This window comes from Nanorana parkeri, unplaced genomic scaffold, assembly GCF_000935625.1.
Source record: "Nanorana parkeri isolate BGI_ZX_2015 unplaced genomic scaffold, ASM93562v1 scaffold1976, whole genome shotgun sequence".
NCBI classification, from domain to species: domain Eukaryota; kingdom Metazoa; phylum Chordata; class Amphibia; order Anura; family Dicroglossidae; genus Nanorana; species Nanorana parkeri.
Genome location: NW_017308244.1, coordinates 43683 through 62094, shown reverse-complemented (window position 1 = coordinate 62094; position 18412 = coordinate 43683). Strand labels below are relative to the sequence as shown.

Genomic DNA, 18412 nt, shown 5'->3' with positions numbered 1-18412 from the left:
TTGTGTACTGCTATTTCATGTAATTAGACAAGTGGATTATAATGGGAAGTATTACACTGTAATGTTCCATATTATAATCTATTTCTCTGATTAAATGATTACAGACAGGCCTCTGTTCTATCAAAATTTGAGACCACGTTACAATGTGTGACCGGTGACCGGTTCACGTAATCTCGCCCAGTTTTTTGGCGGTGGAATAGGTGAAGCATATCAACGCTTTCTCCGCTGTTCCAGGGCTGATCGACATCGCAAATCGCATGTGCAGGAGAATCTGCCCTGAAACAGCTGATCGGTCCTGGAATGTCACTTCTATCCAACTTTGTGAGTGCGGTGGAATGTGAGATTGCAGAAGTGACATTTCAGCTGTTTCAGGGCAGATCGGTTCTCCTGCACATACCAATTGTGATGCCTATCTGCCCTGGAACAGCTGGTAAAGCGCTGGAATGCTTCACCTATTGGCGGTCACACATTCCACCGCCGAAAAACTGGGCGGGATTAAAACGTGTGACCACCCATGTGAGGTACCCATCAACTGTACTGGGGCGACATGGCAGAGGTGACAGGAGAGGGGGTGGAGGAGGCCGAGCCCCAGCAGCAGCAGGTAAGAAGAGTTGGGAGGAGGTACAGGGAAAGGGATCCCGACGACCAGACCAGCCCACCTGGGACCCTGCAGAGCCCACAATAGAGAGTCTCAGGTGGGCTATACAGGATCTATGGTGTGCTCTGCAGGGTCTCAGGTAAGTCCAGCACGCTACTGCAACATTAGAGACCACTGGGGGGGGGGGCAGTGTGGTCCGCTCCTGTGCCCCCCCCCTATCTTGGGAGGGGGGCCCAAGATAAAATCTTGCACTAGGGCCCTTTGGTTATTAGGTCCGCCACTGTTGGTATGTGTCAGTTAACTTGACATTACCTGTATGACTCAGCTCTCCAATTGACAGTGGGTATGAAAACTCGGAAACAGAAACATATGTGCATTCCTAGTTTTAAGCAGGAAGGTAAATAAATATTGCTACAGCAAGGCACACTTTGTAAAGAATCTTATTGGAGCCGATTCACTAAAGTCAAACAGGCTGTTCACTTTGCGTTTACGAAGCAAAGGTAACATTTTCTGGCAAAGTGAACAGTCCATTTGTCTCTAGTATATCAACCCTATTAGGTCATATTGCATTCACAAAGGGGTAAAGACTTGTCTTACTGAGATAACACTAACAGGTCTATTCACAAAAGCGTGAAGAGTTTGGGAAAGGCAGGAGAAGTGAACAATCTAGGCCAGAATATCTGATTTGGAGAAATTATCCAATTTAGCTCACTTTCCAGGTAAGCTATTTTGTCCTAGATTGTTCACTTCTCCTTCCTTCTCCAAACTCTTCACCCTTTTGTGAATAACTCTGTAAAACAGCCATTGTCAATCTTCTGCCGCAAAATCTATCTGCCTGGCCATCTCTTCCTTGTATACTTTCTAAGCTCTTTATGGTCTTGTAAGAACTCTAAAGGGGTGTGTAAGGTCAAAAACAACCCTCAAAACAAAAATGTAATGTATTGCATCTTACTAAACCTTAATTGTAGTTGTCTGCATTAGTTTTCTTTAGATGTTTTCCTTTATTTTCACCTGGTGATCTGGCCAGTAACACACTTCCTGTCTTTGTATGGCTCACATCTTTGAAGGAGCAACAAAGCCACCAATGAACATCAGCATTGTCACCGTGTGAGGAGGGTGGAGTTTGATAAGCTAGCAGATTTAGATAGACCTGACCAATAATATTTAATTATTGAACTTCTACCAAAATAAAAAAAGACAGTTACAGCAACAGTTTTATTTTCACCTTGAGATCAAAGTTTTACATAAATGAATAAAAGCCGACCATTGCAAGCCCCTTTGTCAATGTTAAATATTTTTTTCCTCCATCTAGCTGCTGCTATTGCTGGACCGCTTGGCATGTTAAAGAATATTGAAAAATAACAGACTTACTGGATGGTTTCACCAAGTAAAAAGAAAAGAAAAAAGGCTGAAAAGAAAACAAATGCGGCCACCACATCTAAGGATTGGTAAGCTGCCACAGATGACATGTTTTTGACTTTTTCTTTCCTGTCTGCTTACCCTAGGACCAGGGGCGTCCCGAGGCTGGGTGACACCCAGAGCGGTAACCGAGTGTCACCCCGCCGAGACGTCACTGCGCATGCGCGGCAGTATTCTGATACCTGCCGGCGGCCATCTTGGTGATGGACGCCGGCAGAGAGAGGAGGGGACAGTCACCCGGCGGGATAAGGTATGTCGCCGGGTCCCCTCCTCTCTCCTGATACTGTCGGGCGTTCGGTCCATGACCGAGCGCCCGACTTTTAAGAGGGGGGTGACACCAAAATGAGTGTGAGTCATTTTGGTGTCACCCCTCCAATGGTGTCACTTGGGTGCGGGCCGCACCCCCGCATCCCCTTGTGACGCCACTGCCTAGGACCAGCTTCACTATCCTAGGGTATCTACCTGTTGTACAGTCATAAACCTTCAAAGGGCCTTTTGAAATTCAGAAAGCTTTGTCACTCATCACACTTAGTGTTACTTATCCTACTTGGCAATTGACAGCAGCTGTCTGCTGCCACCAGAGGTGTGTCGTTCATGGAAAATGCAGAACACCGATAATCATCAAGTCAAAAATATTGCAGATTTACATAGTTATATCATTCATGAGGATGAAAAAGCACAGGTCCATGTTGCTAGTGTGTGTGTGTGTGTGTGTGTGTGTGTGTGTGTGTTCAGGACCTAGTTACAGTAAAATACAATATAGCATCTATTTTCCCCATTTTTTTTTACCAGGAAAACATAAAATGCTACAAATGTATAAATATATCAGGGAGAGACCTCATCCACCAGAATGGGACCATCTGGCTTTCATCTGAAGTATCTTAGGCATAACCTGCATTAAATAATTTCTGAAGTAAAGATTTTATATTGATATTGTGGTTGTGTTACTTTTTAACAGTGGTTTAACTTCAGTTTTCTTTTTTAGAAAGAATTTGTGTTTTGAAATAAACATTGAATACTATGCAAAGGATTTCCAGGAGCACTATGGGTTTGTTGAAGAGGCTAAACAGCAAACGGAAATGTCTTTATGTAAAACCTTTGATGAAACCATGTGATCAGAGATGAATCACTGCTGTGAGCACTGCATTATACAATCTTCATTAAGCACAGCTTAGAGTGTTACAATGCTTCAAGTTAAAAGGCTACTAGAGCTCCCCCAAATGGCTGCATAGAAGACTACATAATATTAACAAGTTCAGTCTATATGCAAATAAAAATGCCAATTCTCTGCAAGAAAGGATGTAGGATACTCACTTCTCCAGTGACCATTTATACCTACCCTCCCTCTAAACATGTTCATGGCAAAAATATTGTTACGGATTAAACAAATAAAAACTAAAAATATTTTCATTTGTTTTGTCAAAGTAAACACATTTTTATGCTGTTTTAGATTCGTAGGCAACAAGCCTCCGAATGCAAAATCGCACAATAATCTGCAGAACGAGCCATGGCCATATTGGCTGCCAGCGCCTTCTGCACATGTGCACCACAATTTTGGATTGTATCTTGGTATACACCAAGATAGCGGCGCCGTTATGTGTGGGTGCTACCATCTTGGTGTATACCAAAATATACCCCATGCACCAGTGGCTGCCACTCCTTCAGCATATGACGTCACTGTCATGTGACATCATATGCTCCACCTCCAAGATGGTGGCGGGCATGTCTTTCACCACACACTATGGTTTCATCCTCCAACCCCTATAATTTACAGGAATCCCCAGTCACATCAAAGTTAAAGAGAGGTACCAGCATGCAGGGGGGAGAAATTCATCCAACTTTCCTGAAAGTGGCCAATGCCTAGGAAACTGATCGGGGCTGCGGTGCTGGAACAGATGGAGGTATGAGTCATGGGCCACTAGAGATGTGCATATACTACCTCTTATTGTGAAGGGAACAGGCCTACATGACATGCTAAGGTCTCTTTAATCCCTTCCCACTATATGCAAATGCCCTGCTGTCACATATATGTGTCACTGTTCACTGTCAGGAACATGCTCAATCATGCACCTACAGCATGGTAACCAAGATGTCACTGACTGATCCCAGTCACAGAGTGAAATTAGAAGCTGGTAGGACAAGTGCCAGATCATGTGAGCATTGTGATAGCCAAACACATAACTGAGAAACTCAGGCTTGGGTTTGTTTTGCCGTCAGTTTTAAGTGTTTACTGATTTAGGATGTACCTAACATGTTCTACAGTCCATTCATGCTTAGCCCATGAACACACGTGCAGCTGCTGGGACTTGCCATTTGCGGAATATTTATTAATTTTGACATCCACAAAACATTAATTGCAAGTAATTATTATAGATCATGTGTTTTAAAATATGGAGAATGAATAACCATCTGTAAGTGTTTGGTAAATGTCATATTTACTGTATTATAAATATGCCCATTATTTTGATGTGAGCATCAAAAATAAACCATTTTAAATGCAATAATTTAATTTGTTAATTAACTTCTCCATGCTTTGTACCATAAACATTATATTGGTGTCAATAAAACAGGGGAAAGCTGCAGAATAAAATTAGTACTTTATATCTTTAGCAACACTTTGGGGTCTATTCACGAAGCAGCCGAAGGATCTAGCCGTAGCTTTGGCTGATCCTTCGGCTAGCTTCGACCCCAGGACCCCTTCGGTTCAGTAGAACCGAAGGGCTGCTGTACGGGCTATTGACTATAGCCCATACAGCTCCCGAACTTGGCTGAGTGGCTCAGTCGAGCCGAAGGCATATGCCTCGGCTCGGTTGAGGCGCACTGAAAGCCAAAGCTGGCTGAGCGGACGGCCACTGGCCGGCCGACAGCCTGCTTCTGACAGCTGGGTGGAGCCACTTGCAGAGAGATCAGCGTCCCTAGTTACCAGCTAACCATGGACACTGATCTCCAGAGAGCCTAACTCTCCCGGGCGCTCCGGGAGTCTCCCGCTCCCGGCCGCCAATGAAAGAAACACTACACTACCAATGAAAGAAACAATACATTTTTGGCCATAGGAATGCATTGCTAAATTCCTATTGGGTATTTCAATTTGCAATAGCCAATAGCAAACTAGCATTGTACCCGCCCTCTGCGGCAGTTCTCCGTCAGGTCCCAATAGGAATCTAGCAATGCATTCCTATGGCCAATTTTTTTTGACGGCAGCAGAACCGCCGGCCAATAGAAAAATGTTGGGCGGAGCTAGCTGTTATTGCTAGCTCCGCACAATCGTTTTCTATTTTTATTTTTCTACTTTTTGAAACTATCTTTCTATTCTGCTCAGCCCCACAGAGAGACCGAGCAGAACAGCCGAGCCGAATGCCACTCAGCGGCATTCAGATATTCACTCACTGCTGTTCGGCATCTATAAGAATAGGCCGAACAGCAGCAAGTAGCCTGTCAAAGGTTCGGCTTAGCCAATCCAGATGTTGGATCGGCTGAGTCGAACTCCTTCTGCACTTCGGGTCGGCCGAACATGCTGGGCATGTTCGGCCGAACCAAATCCACGCAAAGCCACCCGATGTACGGCTGATTTCAGCTCACTTCGTTTCAGCGTTCACTTCAGCTCACTTCGCTTTAGGTCGGTCATTCACTCGGCTGCCTACGGCAGCTTAGTAAATAGACCCCTTTGTTTTAAAGTAATCACTGGTCACGCTGGAAAATGTTAAATATTTAAAACTAAAATACATTCTTTTTACGTTATAAAAGAACATAAAGATTACCAGAATGGATTGATATTTCTCCCTCTGAACATGGGAAACAGTCATAACAACATACGTGATACCCTTCCCTTAGAGCTTTTCTAAACCCTGGAAGACATTCTGCAGAACATCGACCTCTTGGGGCCTAAGATACAAAAGAAGATAAATTGTTACAAATACCATTTAGTAAACCATGAATAAGGTCAAATGAAAAAGGACAACGTCAAGGAATTAATGTTATTCAACATAGGTAAATATTGCATCATTTTTAAATTACATCTTTAGACCAAAAAATAAACCAACTAAAAAGATAATAACAATAAACTGCTAATCATAATCACAACATATTAAAAATGGTTGCAAAGAAAAAAAATATTTATCTTACAATGAGCAAATCAAAATTTGCTAAGCAAATGTGGTGAAAATTAATTTGGGAAAGAATACTTATTCACATGAAAACAAATACAGAAAACAGTATTTTTGTTCACACATGATTTGATGTTTGAAATTAGCACTGATCATCATTCCCTAGGTTAAGTGAGCATTCACTTTGCGCAGAGAGAATTAACTTCATCCATCATGAAGTAATCCTGGTTTTTTTTTCTTGCACATCATTAGATGTTATGATTTCTGATGATAGGAGAAGAGGAGATGTTTAATTTTGCATGATGACTAAGATTTTGAAGAGACCTCCTGGCAAACCTGCACCCAATTCATCCTATGCAATATATACTCCAAGATGGAGGCTCTCATAGATTAGAGCTATGACCGCACTACACTGAGGGGTCTTGAAGAGGCAGTGAAGCACACACATTTTGCAAAAGTGAAACAATTAAAACCTCTGTTTTTAACTCTACAGTTAGACAGTTAAATGTGGTTTGCTTGGTTTTTGGATGGCTGGTGAGTGTGTTGGTAAATGTTTGTTTTTGCCTTTATTCGGATACAGGCACATGGGGGAATTTATCAAAACTGTAGCAGACAGAATCTGGAGCAGTTGCTCATGGCAGCCAATCAGCATCTATCTTCAGTTTGCTCAGGTAAGATTTGAAAATGAGACAGAGAAGTTGATTGGTTGCATTGCAAATCTGCTCCAGATTTTGTCTGCTCCAATTTTGATAAATTCCCCCATCTGATGTTTTTAATGAACCAACTGAAATTTTCTTCTGACCGGCATCCTTCAAGCATGTCAGAAAATTATCGGCCGAACAGACCTAATGGTCAATAAGCCAATAAGCTTTGTTCACTTAGCTCTGTTTGGGTATTTTGGTAATTGATTCATATAAAGGATGTCCTTGAGCTGGAGAGTGTCCAGAGAAGGGCAACAAAACTAATAGAGAAGTTAGAAAGGCAAAGCTATGAGGAATGATGGCAAATAATTAACTTGTTCAATCTAAAAAAGAGAAGATTAAGAGGGGACATAATTGTAATGTTCAAATTGTTTAATGGTCATAGCAGAGTCAGCAATAGACTGTTTACTGTTAGTTTACTTATGAAGACAAGAGCCCACCACCTGAAAATGGAAGAAAAATGGCTTAATCAAACTACGAAGGGGATTTTTATACTGTAAGAGAAGTAAAATTGTGGAACTCCCTTTCCTAGGCCGTGGTTTCAGCAAAGAATGTTGACTCATTCAAGAACCTTTTAGATGCTTTCCTCAGAAATCACAATATAGGGGGTAAAGTTACTCTTAGTAACATAGACACATACATCCACACACAGGCTAAACGTGATGGACCTGTGTCTTTATTCAACATCAACAACTATATAATTATGTTCTAATGGAATGGAGGGGGAATGAGTGAGAACTGCTATTTAAAAAAAAAGAATAATAATTTATCATACATACAACTGGTTACAAGATCCAATGTCTTAGATGTAGAAATGATAAAAAAGTTAAAAAGTGATGACTAAGGTAATTTGATAGTCATTGTGTCCTCCATGCCTTCTTCATATAAAATACATTACCTCAGGTAATGAGAAAAGTCCTGTGGCAGTCCATTTTGCTACAGGTCACAATAAGTCCCCCAAAAAGGAAAGGTGAAAGGTTTTCACACATGTGATTGCTTGGAGGGGCAATTATGATCAAACTTTGCTTTAAAAAGTGTGATTTTAGATTTGTGAATACTCTATCCTGGGTCCAAATGAATCAGGAGTTAAAAATTGTGGATCTTTTTATGATAGTTGCAAAATGGTTAAATCCATCTAAATTATCATTATCAATAGCAACTAATTACTCAATATGTATAATATCCTCTAAAATATCAAGCCAGTCAAAAAGCTACAGGGGGAGAGTGAATTTCAAGCATCTCACAATTGCCTGGTGAGCAAAAAACAGAACAAATGGAAAATATAGCTCATGGCCTTCGGGAGGGAATTGGAAGGAAGGGTAAGTATTGTAAGCTTAGTAGTATTCTGAATCTCTGTTGCAAATGACTTATTATATAAAGCTAAACCCTATGTCCAAAATTAACAAAGTTGAAGACAGGCCCACCAAACATGTAGATAAGTGTCAACCGCCTGCTGACATCTCCAACAGGACTCAGAAATTGAAGGGAAAATATGATGGAGTTTTACAGGGGTCAAATACGACCTGGAGAAAACTTAAGGTTTCCTTCCTGAGTTTTACATGACATAGCTAATTTATGTGTAAACAAAAATATAATCTGCCAATCTGCAGGACCTATGGTGGACTCCAATTATCACAACCATTTTTGAGTGTATGAGAGCAGCTCAGAAGACTGGTGAGAGAGAAAGACCATATAGCAAGGAAATTACATGAGATGACGGGGATGCAGATGCAGAGAATGTCTCAAAGGGCCAGAGGTCCTTATGTAGGTCTGACACAGAGTGCATAGAATGATAATAGCTGGAGAGTTGGGAATACAACATCCAAACCTTAATAGATATGTTTTTATTGTGAGCAAAGCAGGAGGTGTAAAGTTAGGAAGGTGAGGACCACATTGTGTGCATTACCAGAACCCAAGGATATTCGTATGATTATATTATCCAATGGCTTATTGAATGATATGGATGTGAAGTAAGCACTTAGTTTGTGTGCATCAGTTATAAAAGCAAGTTTTTGGAGTACATCTGTCTGTATAAATGCACAATTTTGTTTTTGGCAATAATGGATGATTTTGTCACAGCATGATAGCAGCAGTAAGTATGAACTTAAAGGGACTATTTAAATAAACAACTGGAGGAAATATTTAACCTTGTGATGTGGGAGAAAAATTATATATAAATATATAATATCCCACTGTTTGCTTGTTTATAATTTGAAAATACCCCAAAGAAGGTGTCATTTTTTTGTCCCTACTGATCTTATGGTTTAGAGTCATCACCTCTCTGCTGGATTCCAAGACACATTTTTATATTTATACACATAATGATGCATTGCACATAAGTAATATGTTCTAAAAATAGTGAAATCTGTAGCAGGAGAAGTATGTAGGCTTCCACTGCTGATCCCCTTCTGAAAGTGTTAGCTACTTTTTTGTCTTTTACCTCAACACTTTCCTGATAACTAACCCCAAAAAAATATTTAAGTTGTGAAGTCAGAGGAATATCAGAACTCCTGATCTACAAATTTTGTATGCCAATTATTCTGGAAGCATTAGATCCTTGGATGAACATGCCAGCCATTGACCTGCAGATTTAATAAAGAGCACGAGTCACCAATGGCAGCCTATGTATTTTTTAATTTGATTTCTGTCACCTGGTCACGTTTCCATGATATCAGCTGTGGTGTGAGAGTAAGTTGTTGATTTTCTGGAAGAGATCCATCAAAGTGGCCCACGAGTCTCCAATGTGTGACATTTTTGTTTTCAACTTGTGTTATCCAATTTACAATTTCCAGCGGGCTGGGCAGATCTCCCTTTTCTTTAAAATATATGTCCTTGTTATGGGGATCTATGTAATGTACTGAGTGTACATAGCGGAATACCTTAGAAAATACAACCAATAAATCAAGAAAACTATAAAAGTAGTACACTTGCATATAAAACATACCTACAGATCTGACAACCATTTCATAATGCCTCCAAATTTATTATTACACAAGGTAATAGGTTTGCTTGATAGTCTGCCAAATCCAATGGAAATACTTCACTATCCCAATCCCATGCCTGGGACCCTAAAAATAACAGTTTTTTTCTGGACAAAAGCTTGTGTTCTCCTTCCTTCCAAAATGTAGTGTTCAGTGTCTGTGCAGCCAATCAGCAAGCCTGCATCGGCAACACCCCAGAACTAACAAAAATGTGCTTTCTTGGGGTTTCAAGGCTCAAGGGCACCAATCCATGAAATGTATGACTACTGGGGGGACTTGTATCCGTTTGTGAAATCATAAACGCATCAAAAGACTTCATTACGGGCCACTGATGAAGTCTGTTGACAAAATACATCATGATGGAGGTTTTAAGGTTTTTAAAACAATTGATACTGGAGGTGTGCCTCCTACAAATGACTGATAAATTCCTAAAGAAAAATAAATCTTCCCCCACAATAAACTTGGTTAATACGGCTAGGGCCAGGTTACCCCTACTGTGGTAAAGTCCCCAACCCCCTACGATCCAGATGTGGATATCGAGAGTTAATGACATTTCACTATGGAGGATCTTACTGCCTCTTTGAAAAATCAGGAAGCGAAATATAACTCGATCTGGAGCCCCTGGGTTTATTTCAAATATACAGACAAATACACACAAGTCATGTCTCGGGGTGGACCCTGATGCCCCCCCCCCCTCCCCCCTTTATTTTATTTTTTTGTTCCCCTCCTGGGTGCCTCAGTGGTTCAGGGTGTGGGGCCTGTTCTTGGATGCTTGGGCTTTCTGTATTTCTCATGCCTTTAATTATATTTTATTTTTCTCTGTTCTAGGAGACCTTCATGAAAAAGTTGCTTTATTTCCCTTTATTTAACACTGGAACTCTCCATTGGGGCCCCCTCACAGGCTCTCTCCCTTCAGAAATTGGATCCTTATTTCTTAATTAAGATGTAACAGACATCTTAATTAATTGACAATTGCTTGATTTGATTGACAATTGCAAAGATGGATTTTATATATCTCGGTCAATGAGTCTTCCTATTTTTTTAGTTTGTTGCAATTTATACATTGTGCAATAAATGTATATCATATCCCTAGACTTAAACACTATTATGCTTTTTGTGGTCCCTCCTATTTTCTTAAGAACTGATATCTATTTGGCTAGTAATACAGAAAAGCAAAATAAAAGGATTTCATGAACATAATAGGCTAAGAACAACAGAGTGGCATGTGCTAGCATCTTCCACCTTCAGAGTTGAGTAGGAGGAAGAGTATTGGAAGTACCTAAGGCGTCTATTCATGAAGCAGCTGAAGGATCTAGCCGTAGCTTCGGCCGATCCTTCGGCTAGCTTCGGCCCCAGGACCCCTTCGGTTTAGTAGAACCGAGGGGCTGCTGTACCGGCTATTCACTATAGCCCGTACAGCTCCCAAAGTCGGACGGGCAGCTTAGTCGAGCCGAAGGCATATGCTTCAGCTCGGCTGAGCCGAGGCAAAAGCCAAAGCTGGCCGAGCGGCTGGCAATTGGCCGGTCGACAGCCTGCTTCCGGCAGCTGGGCAGAGTCAGCCGTGATCTTACGGCTGGCTCCGGCCACTTGCAGAGAGATCAGCGTCACTATGGTTACCAGCTAACCAGGGACACTGATCTCCGGACAGCCTAACTCTCCCGGGCGCTCCGGGAGTCTCCCGCTTCCAGCCGACCAGGAGAGAAACACTGTTTTTTCTTTTTCTTTTTTATTCTGACACGGAGCCCTGTCAGAATAAAAACAAAATTAATTTCACCATAGGAATGCCTTGCTAGATTCTTATAGGCTATTTTAATTTGCAATAGCAAACTAGCTGCACCCACCTATGGCGAAACATGTCAATCTTGGCTGACTGCGGCTAGTGGATGGTGATGTGACCGGAGGCTACCGTGTTACATAGTCGGGGCGATACCATGTTGGGTTAACAGACAGTGTGGCCTCTTATTTGTTGTTAAAGTCTGATGAAAACGTTTGCTTGTGAGTACGTTTATCCCTTGTTTTATTTATCCTAATAAACGATTTTACACACGGAGGTGGCGCTCTGTTCCCTTTTGTTTTCTATGTTCGTGGTGGAAGCCCCAGCACCTTGGATGAGCAGCCCCTCAAGTCTGTGTGAAAAACTGTGATAAACTGTTGATAACTTTGAGTATGCAACAGCAAGTGGATCGTTTAACTGGCAGGTATTAGCGCCAAAAATTAAAGAAAACCTTTTGCTTTATGTTTTAGTGTTTAAATAAAAGGAAAGGAGCCACATGTAATGGATTGCTGCCAAGTTAAGTTTATCAGGGTTGGAAGGCCCCTTCACACAGACAATTTGCTTTGAATGGGCAGAGGGATAGTGCATATAAAGTTGAATTCAATTACCTTATGCACAAGGCTAGGTAACCTCATCTCAGTTTCACTTTCTTTAATTTGTAAAGAGAGATACATGTCATTTAAAGCTTGAGCCAATAAGTTCACTGCAAGAAACACTCTATAAGGAGTTTTATCATCAGGACAATATAAATGATAATTAATACTCTCCAAAGTGCAGTTACGAACAGGATAGTAAAATGTGAATGGAATCATAAAGTTCTTCTCTGGATTTTTTGAAAAGCAGCGGCATTGAGTTATGAGAATATCCTCCTGCATTGGGTCATCTGGGCGGCTTGAGGGGGTAATGCTATCAAAATATTCCTCCATTCTTGCTATAGAGGGATCAGGACTTGAAAACACCAAACTGCAGTTACTGATAAAAAAAAAATCGTCATCCATTGACCAAGAATCAGGAATGATAAATGTTTTATCCCTGTGATAAGGAACGTTACACAACAGAAACGTATAATAGGTTCTGCTAATTGAGCCACAAATAATAAGAACTTCAGTAGTTGATGTCTGAAGATCTAGAGGGATTTTCCTATAATTCTTAACAGATACCATGATCTTAAATTCAATACAAATTCCATGATTAGTTAACTGTTCGCTGAGTTGTCGGATCTCCCTCTCTCCATATTCATCATCAGATGTAATGATTCCAACCCAGTTCCACTTCAACCTTTTCAGTAACTTCACTATGGCCACATATTGCATCTCATTATCTGGAACTGTCCGGAAAAGGTTTGGAAACATATTTCTGTCACTTATTAAAGCATCTCTAGCTCCATAACTAATCTAGAAAGAAAGAAGAAATGGTTGTTACATTAAAGTGTATGTAAAACTTTTTTCTGGTTTTGGTTTGTGTGAGGGAAGTTTAGAACTTCTGCTCTCTGGGGTTCTGTTACAGAGATTTATCTTAGCTTCATATTCTCTTAACAACAGTTTCACCAAACAGGAAGGAGCCATGAACAATAGAAAAAAACATTCAGGGTTCTAACCATTCTATACTCTACCCAAAACAAAAGCAAAAAATGTGTGGCTGTATTGTCAGTTGCTGCACGTACATACAGAATAACCAACAAAGTCTACAACAGTTCTTCTATTTACCTCCTTTAGAAGCATTAAGTGAAGTTTCCCACTTGTATTGCCTTTAAAAAATGCCATACCTCTAAAGAAACAGAGGAATATTACCCCCCCAATGCCCACTCTACTGAAAAACACTAGAACACTAAGGGGTCTATTTACGAAGCAGCCGAAGGATCTAGCCATAGCAACGGCCGGTAGAAGTGAAGGGCTGCTGTACAGGCTATTCACTATAGCCCGTACAGCTCCTGAACATGGCCGAACGGCTCAGTCGAGCCGAATGCATATGCCTCGGCTCAGCTGAGCCACGCTGAAAGCCAAAGCTGGCCGAGCGGCTGGCCATTGGCAGGCCGACCGACAGCCTGCTTCTGACAGCTAAGCGGAGCCAGCAGTGATCTTACGGCTGGCTCCGGCCACTTGTAGAGAGATCAGCGTCCCTGGTTACCAGCTAATCAGGGACACTGATCTCCAGGCAGCCTAACTCTACCGGGCACTCCGGGAGTCTCCCGCTCCAGCCGCCAAGGAGAAAAACACTGCTTTTTCTTTTTTATTCTGACACGGAGTCGTGTCAGAAAAGAAAAAATAAAATACAATTTTTGGCCATAGGAATGCATTGCTAGATTCCTATTGGCTATTTCAATTTGCAATAACCAATAGCAAACTAGCATTGCACCCGGGTACAATAGCTAGTTTGCTATTCGCTATTGCAAATTGAAATAGCCAATAGGAATCTAGCAATGCATTCCTATGTCCAAAAATGTATTTTTTCTATTCTGACACGGCTCCGTGTCAGAATAAAGAAAAAAAACAGTGTTTCTCTCCTTGGCGGTCGGGAGCAGGAGAATCCCGGAGTGCCTGGGAGAGTTCTTTTCTTTTTTTTGGATGACAGCAGAACTGCCGGCCAATAGAAAACAGTTGGGCGGAGCTAGCTGTCACTATTCATTTTTTCTACTTTTTAAACATTTTTTCTGTTCTGCTCGGTACCACAGATGGATCGAGCAGAACAGCCGAGCCGAATGCCACTCAACGGCATTCAGATATTCATTCACTGCATCTATAAGAATAGACCGAACAGCAGCGAGTAGCCTGTCGGAGGTTCGGCTTAGCCGATCCAGATGTTGGATCGGCTGAGTCGAACTCCTTCTGCACTTCGGGTCAGCCGAACATGCTGAGCATGTTCGGCCGACCCGTAGCCACCCGATGTACTGCTAATTTCAGCCGAAATACGGCTGAAATCAGCCGTACTAGCCTGAAGTGAATAGCCGAACAGCGTTCGGCTCACTTCGCTTTAGGTCAGGCATTCACTTGCCTGTCTACGGCAGCTTAGTGAATAGACCCCTAAGTATTCCACTGCTGAATTTTCTTCCGATACTGGCAATCTCTCCCGGGTGCTTAGTGGTTCCTCCTGTGACAGATATGTCTCTCCTGTATCCTGTAATGAGTGAAGGTCAGCAGTAGGAACCAATGACCTTTGGGATGAGATTCAGGAGATTAATACTCGGAGTAGTATTTGTCTTGGAAGCAGTGGATTATTTTTCACCAGAATTGTTTTTAAAGATAATTTGAGTGACAGTGACTTTATAGAATGTATTAATGAATTTACCTGGCATTGTTGTCTAAGAGATCCAGTAATTTCTGGACACAATTTTTTTCTGAAATGTTAACAAAAGTCCTCTAAATATGTTACCAGTAATGAGATGTGAGCTTTGATAAGACAATCGAAAAACATTCCCTGCTCAATGTCTAAAAATCTTACCTGGGCGTATCCATATAGATGTAAAAGCTGAGCCATTTGGAGAGTGGTATCTGATTTGAGGTCTCCGATGAAACCAGCCACTGTACCCCGCACCATGCAGGAATAATTTGGCACTGTCTTGGAATGTCCAGACAAGATCTGCAGAACATCTTTTGTGGCTTTATTCACATTTCCACAAGAATCATACACATGATATCCCAGAGTCACATTGGGCAGAATATCTGGACTGCTGTTTATCTCATCAATAGCAAAGATAAAAGCCAGGAGATGTCTGTATTCTCTGTAGTTAACTCTAAAAAAAATAAAAATGGGTTTTGCAGGATCTAAATTCCAGATCTTATAAAACAATTGATGGCAAGATTCCCCCTATCTGAAATAATATGAATCTAGGTCTGGTTAATCACACCTATAATACAGGATTCACAAAGCATTATCGGTTCCCTAAAGAGAGAGCATAGCAGAAGCTGCCTGTCATTAGGCTCCCTCTGTCTGATTGAAACCCCAGATTAAGCTGTATAGAAGAGAGAGGGCTGAGAAGTGGAAGAGTCACTCTTCTGACTTATTCTCCTGTATTTATAAATTTTAGCCTTTGCTATTAAAAACAACAGGCTTATTTGAAAAGGTCTAAGGAGTACATGGGAGAACATGGGAAAGGAGTCAAGTGATTCAATGAATGTGTAATTTTATAAAAATCCTTGTTAAATCATTAAAGAAGAACTCCGGGGACAATAACACTTGACCCTTGCAGTGGGATTCCCCCGCTCTGCAAGGCTTAATATACACTCACCAAATCCTTGGTTCCACCTGGTTGCTAGACTAGTTCTTACAGCCTCTCTCACTTAACTCCTATGGTGGAATGTCCCTTAACATCCTCAAATGCAGTATGTTGTATTAGATGTCATGACTCTTAGGTCCTTAGACCACAGAGGGGAGGGGGAGAGAGGCTGCAGGTGCACATCTAGTAGCCAGGTTGAATTGAGAATCGGGTGAGAATATCTTTATCATTTTACACCCTAGACCAAAATGAGCACTTAACGCTTGCAATGCAGGGGTAGCCCTACTGACAAGTTGTATTCTGGCTAAAATTCTTCTTTAAGATGTTTTCTTAAGAAACACAACAGAAATAAAGATATTCAATATACTTGCACGAGTTTATTTCATGAGTTCAGTGAAACAGTCGAAAACACTGAACCTGGGAAATGTTATGTGTTTGTCTCCATCAATATATATATTGGGATAAGTGGAACATACTGTATGTGTATATGGATGTGCAGCACAATGTAACAAAACTGCATCACATTAAAGTGTAAGTTCAGCCAATTGAAGGAAATTCTGCAGCAAGGGCAATGACTCGTCTTCTCATACTCTTTTATGTCAGTATTTCTGTTCACTTCCTTTCTGGTGAGACCGCTGTAACCATGATACAAAGTGAGGGGCAAAAATTGTCTGGCCTTACCATGCTGGACTTCACACACAATAAATAATGATTGTTTTTGATTTTCTCTCTTTTGTCAAGAAATCTCAGTCTCCAGATGCTTATAGAGTTAAACATGTTATGGTTTTATGGTGACCCTTCAACATTAAAGTCGTAAGCCTAAAATGTATATTACACCATGTCTCCAAATTCAGTTTTGTTAAGAAAATATTTACCAAAAAAAATAAATTTGTTGCAAACTTTCTTTTCCTGAAAATCCTGCCAGCACTTTCAGTTTAAGGGTGACAACACTAAGCCACTGCCCCACAATTCTCAGAAGATCTGTCAGCCTGCCATATGCATTTTTTCAGTTAGCAATTGGGCTGCTTATCAGGTCTTTCAGATTGGTAGGTAACAGGCTAACTGATAGGAAAACTAAACCCAAGAACAAAAATGTTGCAGTTTACAAGTCATTAGACGGCTCCTTCAGTGGGTAGGCTCCATTAATGACATGTTTTTAGTTAATATAATTTTTAGCAAATACAGAAAATACCTGCCGATGTCACTGGACATGATGAGTCCTTGTCACTCCCTTTGTTCTATACTTTACTATATTTCTTATGTAAACTGTCAATCACCCATTTAGTGAATACAAGCAAAGGTAGACAAGTTTGTAGTCCAGCATAGATGGCAAACATGCCCCCCTCAATAGATAAAATGGGGGAGAGCATATAGCCACTCTGTGACAGGAAGTGTTTTTCACAGGATCACCAGGTAAAAAAATAGAAAAAAGCCTGAATAGAATAATGCAGGCGACATTTAAAGGATACCCCCCCCCCCCATGCTAGTGTAAGGACTTACCTTAAATGTTGCCTCTTGATCCAATCATCTTCTTCTTTCCTGTAGTTTTCAGTATTCCCTCCAGTGGTGGTGCCGGTCTCTGATCCTCTCTCTTCTGGGCACTTCCTGTCCCACGGAGTCTGTGCGGGTGCACGCTGCCTCCATTTACTTACCTTCTGTCTCTCCTCATCTCCCGGCCTTAGATCTAAACTACACATGCGCCGCAACCATGATCCTTTGCGGTTGCCTGAGATTTTTCAGATCTTCGGACAGGAGCGCATGGCAGAGACACAGGTAAGTTTAAAACATTTTCGTAACTTATTTTTATGTTTGTTCATATTTCTACTGTTTGCTAGCAGAAGCTGACAATTATAAGCATCCCTGTCAGCGTTCAATGGTTTGTCTCAAGCCTCTGTCTGCCACTTTTGCTGGACAGATTGGCCTGTTGAAGGAAATTAAAAAATAGCAATAATACTGGCCAGATCACCAGGTGAACATAAAGGGAAAAAAAGCCTAAAAAAACCTAATGCAGCCACCACATCTAAGGACTGGTAAGATAACATAAATAAAAAATTGCTTTTGGGTTTAGATATGAATTAACTCTAGTGTGTGTGCTTATTGAAATCTTGCATGTCAAGGTAAACAGATGGTCTGAGTACTGTAAATCCTCTCTAATGACACAACAAGCCTCATAGATACTCTGTTAAGATCCGTACTTTATAATTGACCTACGCTGAACACATGAAGTCGCAGAATTGGCTTCCAACATAGTGCCACCATGACACTCCGGAATGAACAGCAAATATTCCTCCTATTATGACGTCTCCTTCTTGGGAATATTTGTACTCAAATGTATAATTCTTCATTGTGAGATCACATCGGTGAACAGAGTTCTGAGTGTCACATTCGCAGGGTGTCACACACAAAGCCAACAGAAACAAGTGTTTTGTCAGATTGAAAGTAATGTGCCAATATCTCTGATAGGTTTGAATGAATTCTATCTCTTCTTCCAGACACCTCATACCTGACAGATACAGAGGGTTCTGACTCCGATAAAGGATGTGGCAGAGAATACAAGATGCTCCTATTTATTACTGATAGACTTGATATTAATGTCAGAGAAAGTTACTTTTAGAGAAGAAAA

General features: G+C 41.1%; 1 protein-coding gene across 1 annotated transcript in view; it reads right to left on the bottom strand.

Annotated features, from left to right (window-relative positions):
• The window catches only part of LOC108800275 (vomeronasal type-2 receptor 26-like), a 19589-nt gene extending 1455 nt beyond the window's left edge, over positions 1–18134 (bottom strand). Inside the window, exons 1-4 of the mRNA XM_018572248.1 lie at positions 18001–18134; positions 15015–15306; positions 12362–12970; positions 5776–5899 (exon numbers count right to left, since the gene is read on the bottom strand). Coding sequence (XP_018427750.1) covers positions 5776–5899; positions 12362–12970; positions 15015–15306; positions 18001–18134 — 1159 coding nt within the window. The remainder of the gene's footprint in view (positions 1–5775; positions 5900–12361; positions 12971–15014; positions 15307–18000) is intronic.
• Between the last annotated feature and the right edge of the window lie 278 nt (positions 18135–18412).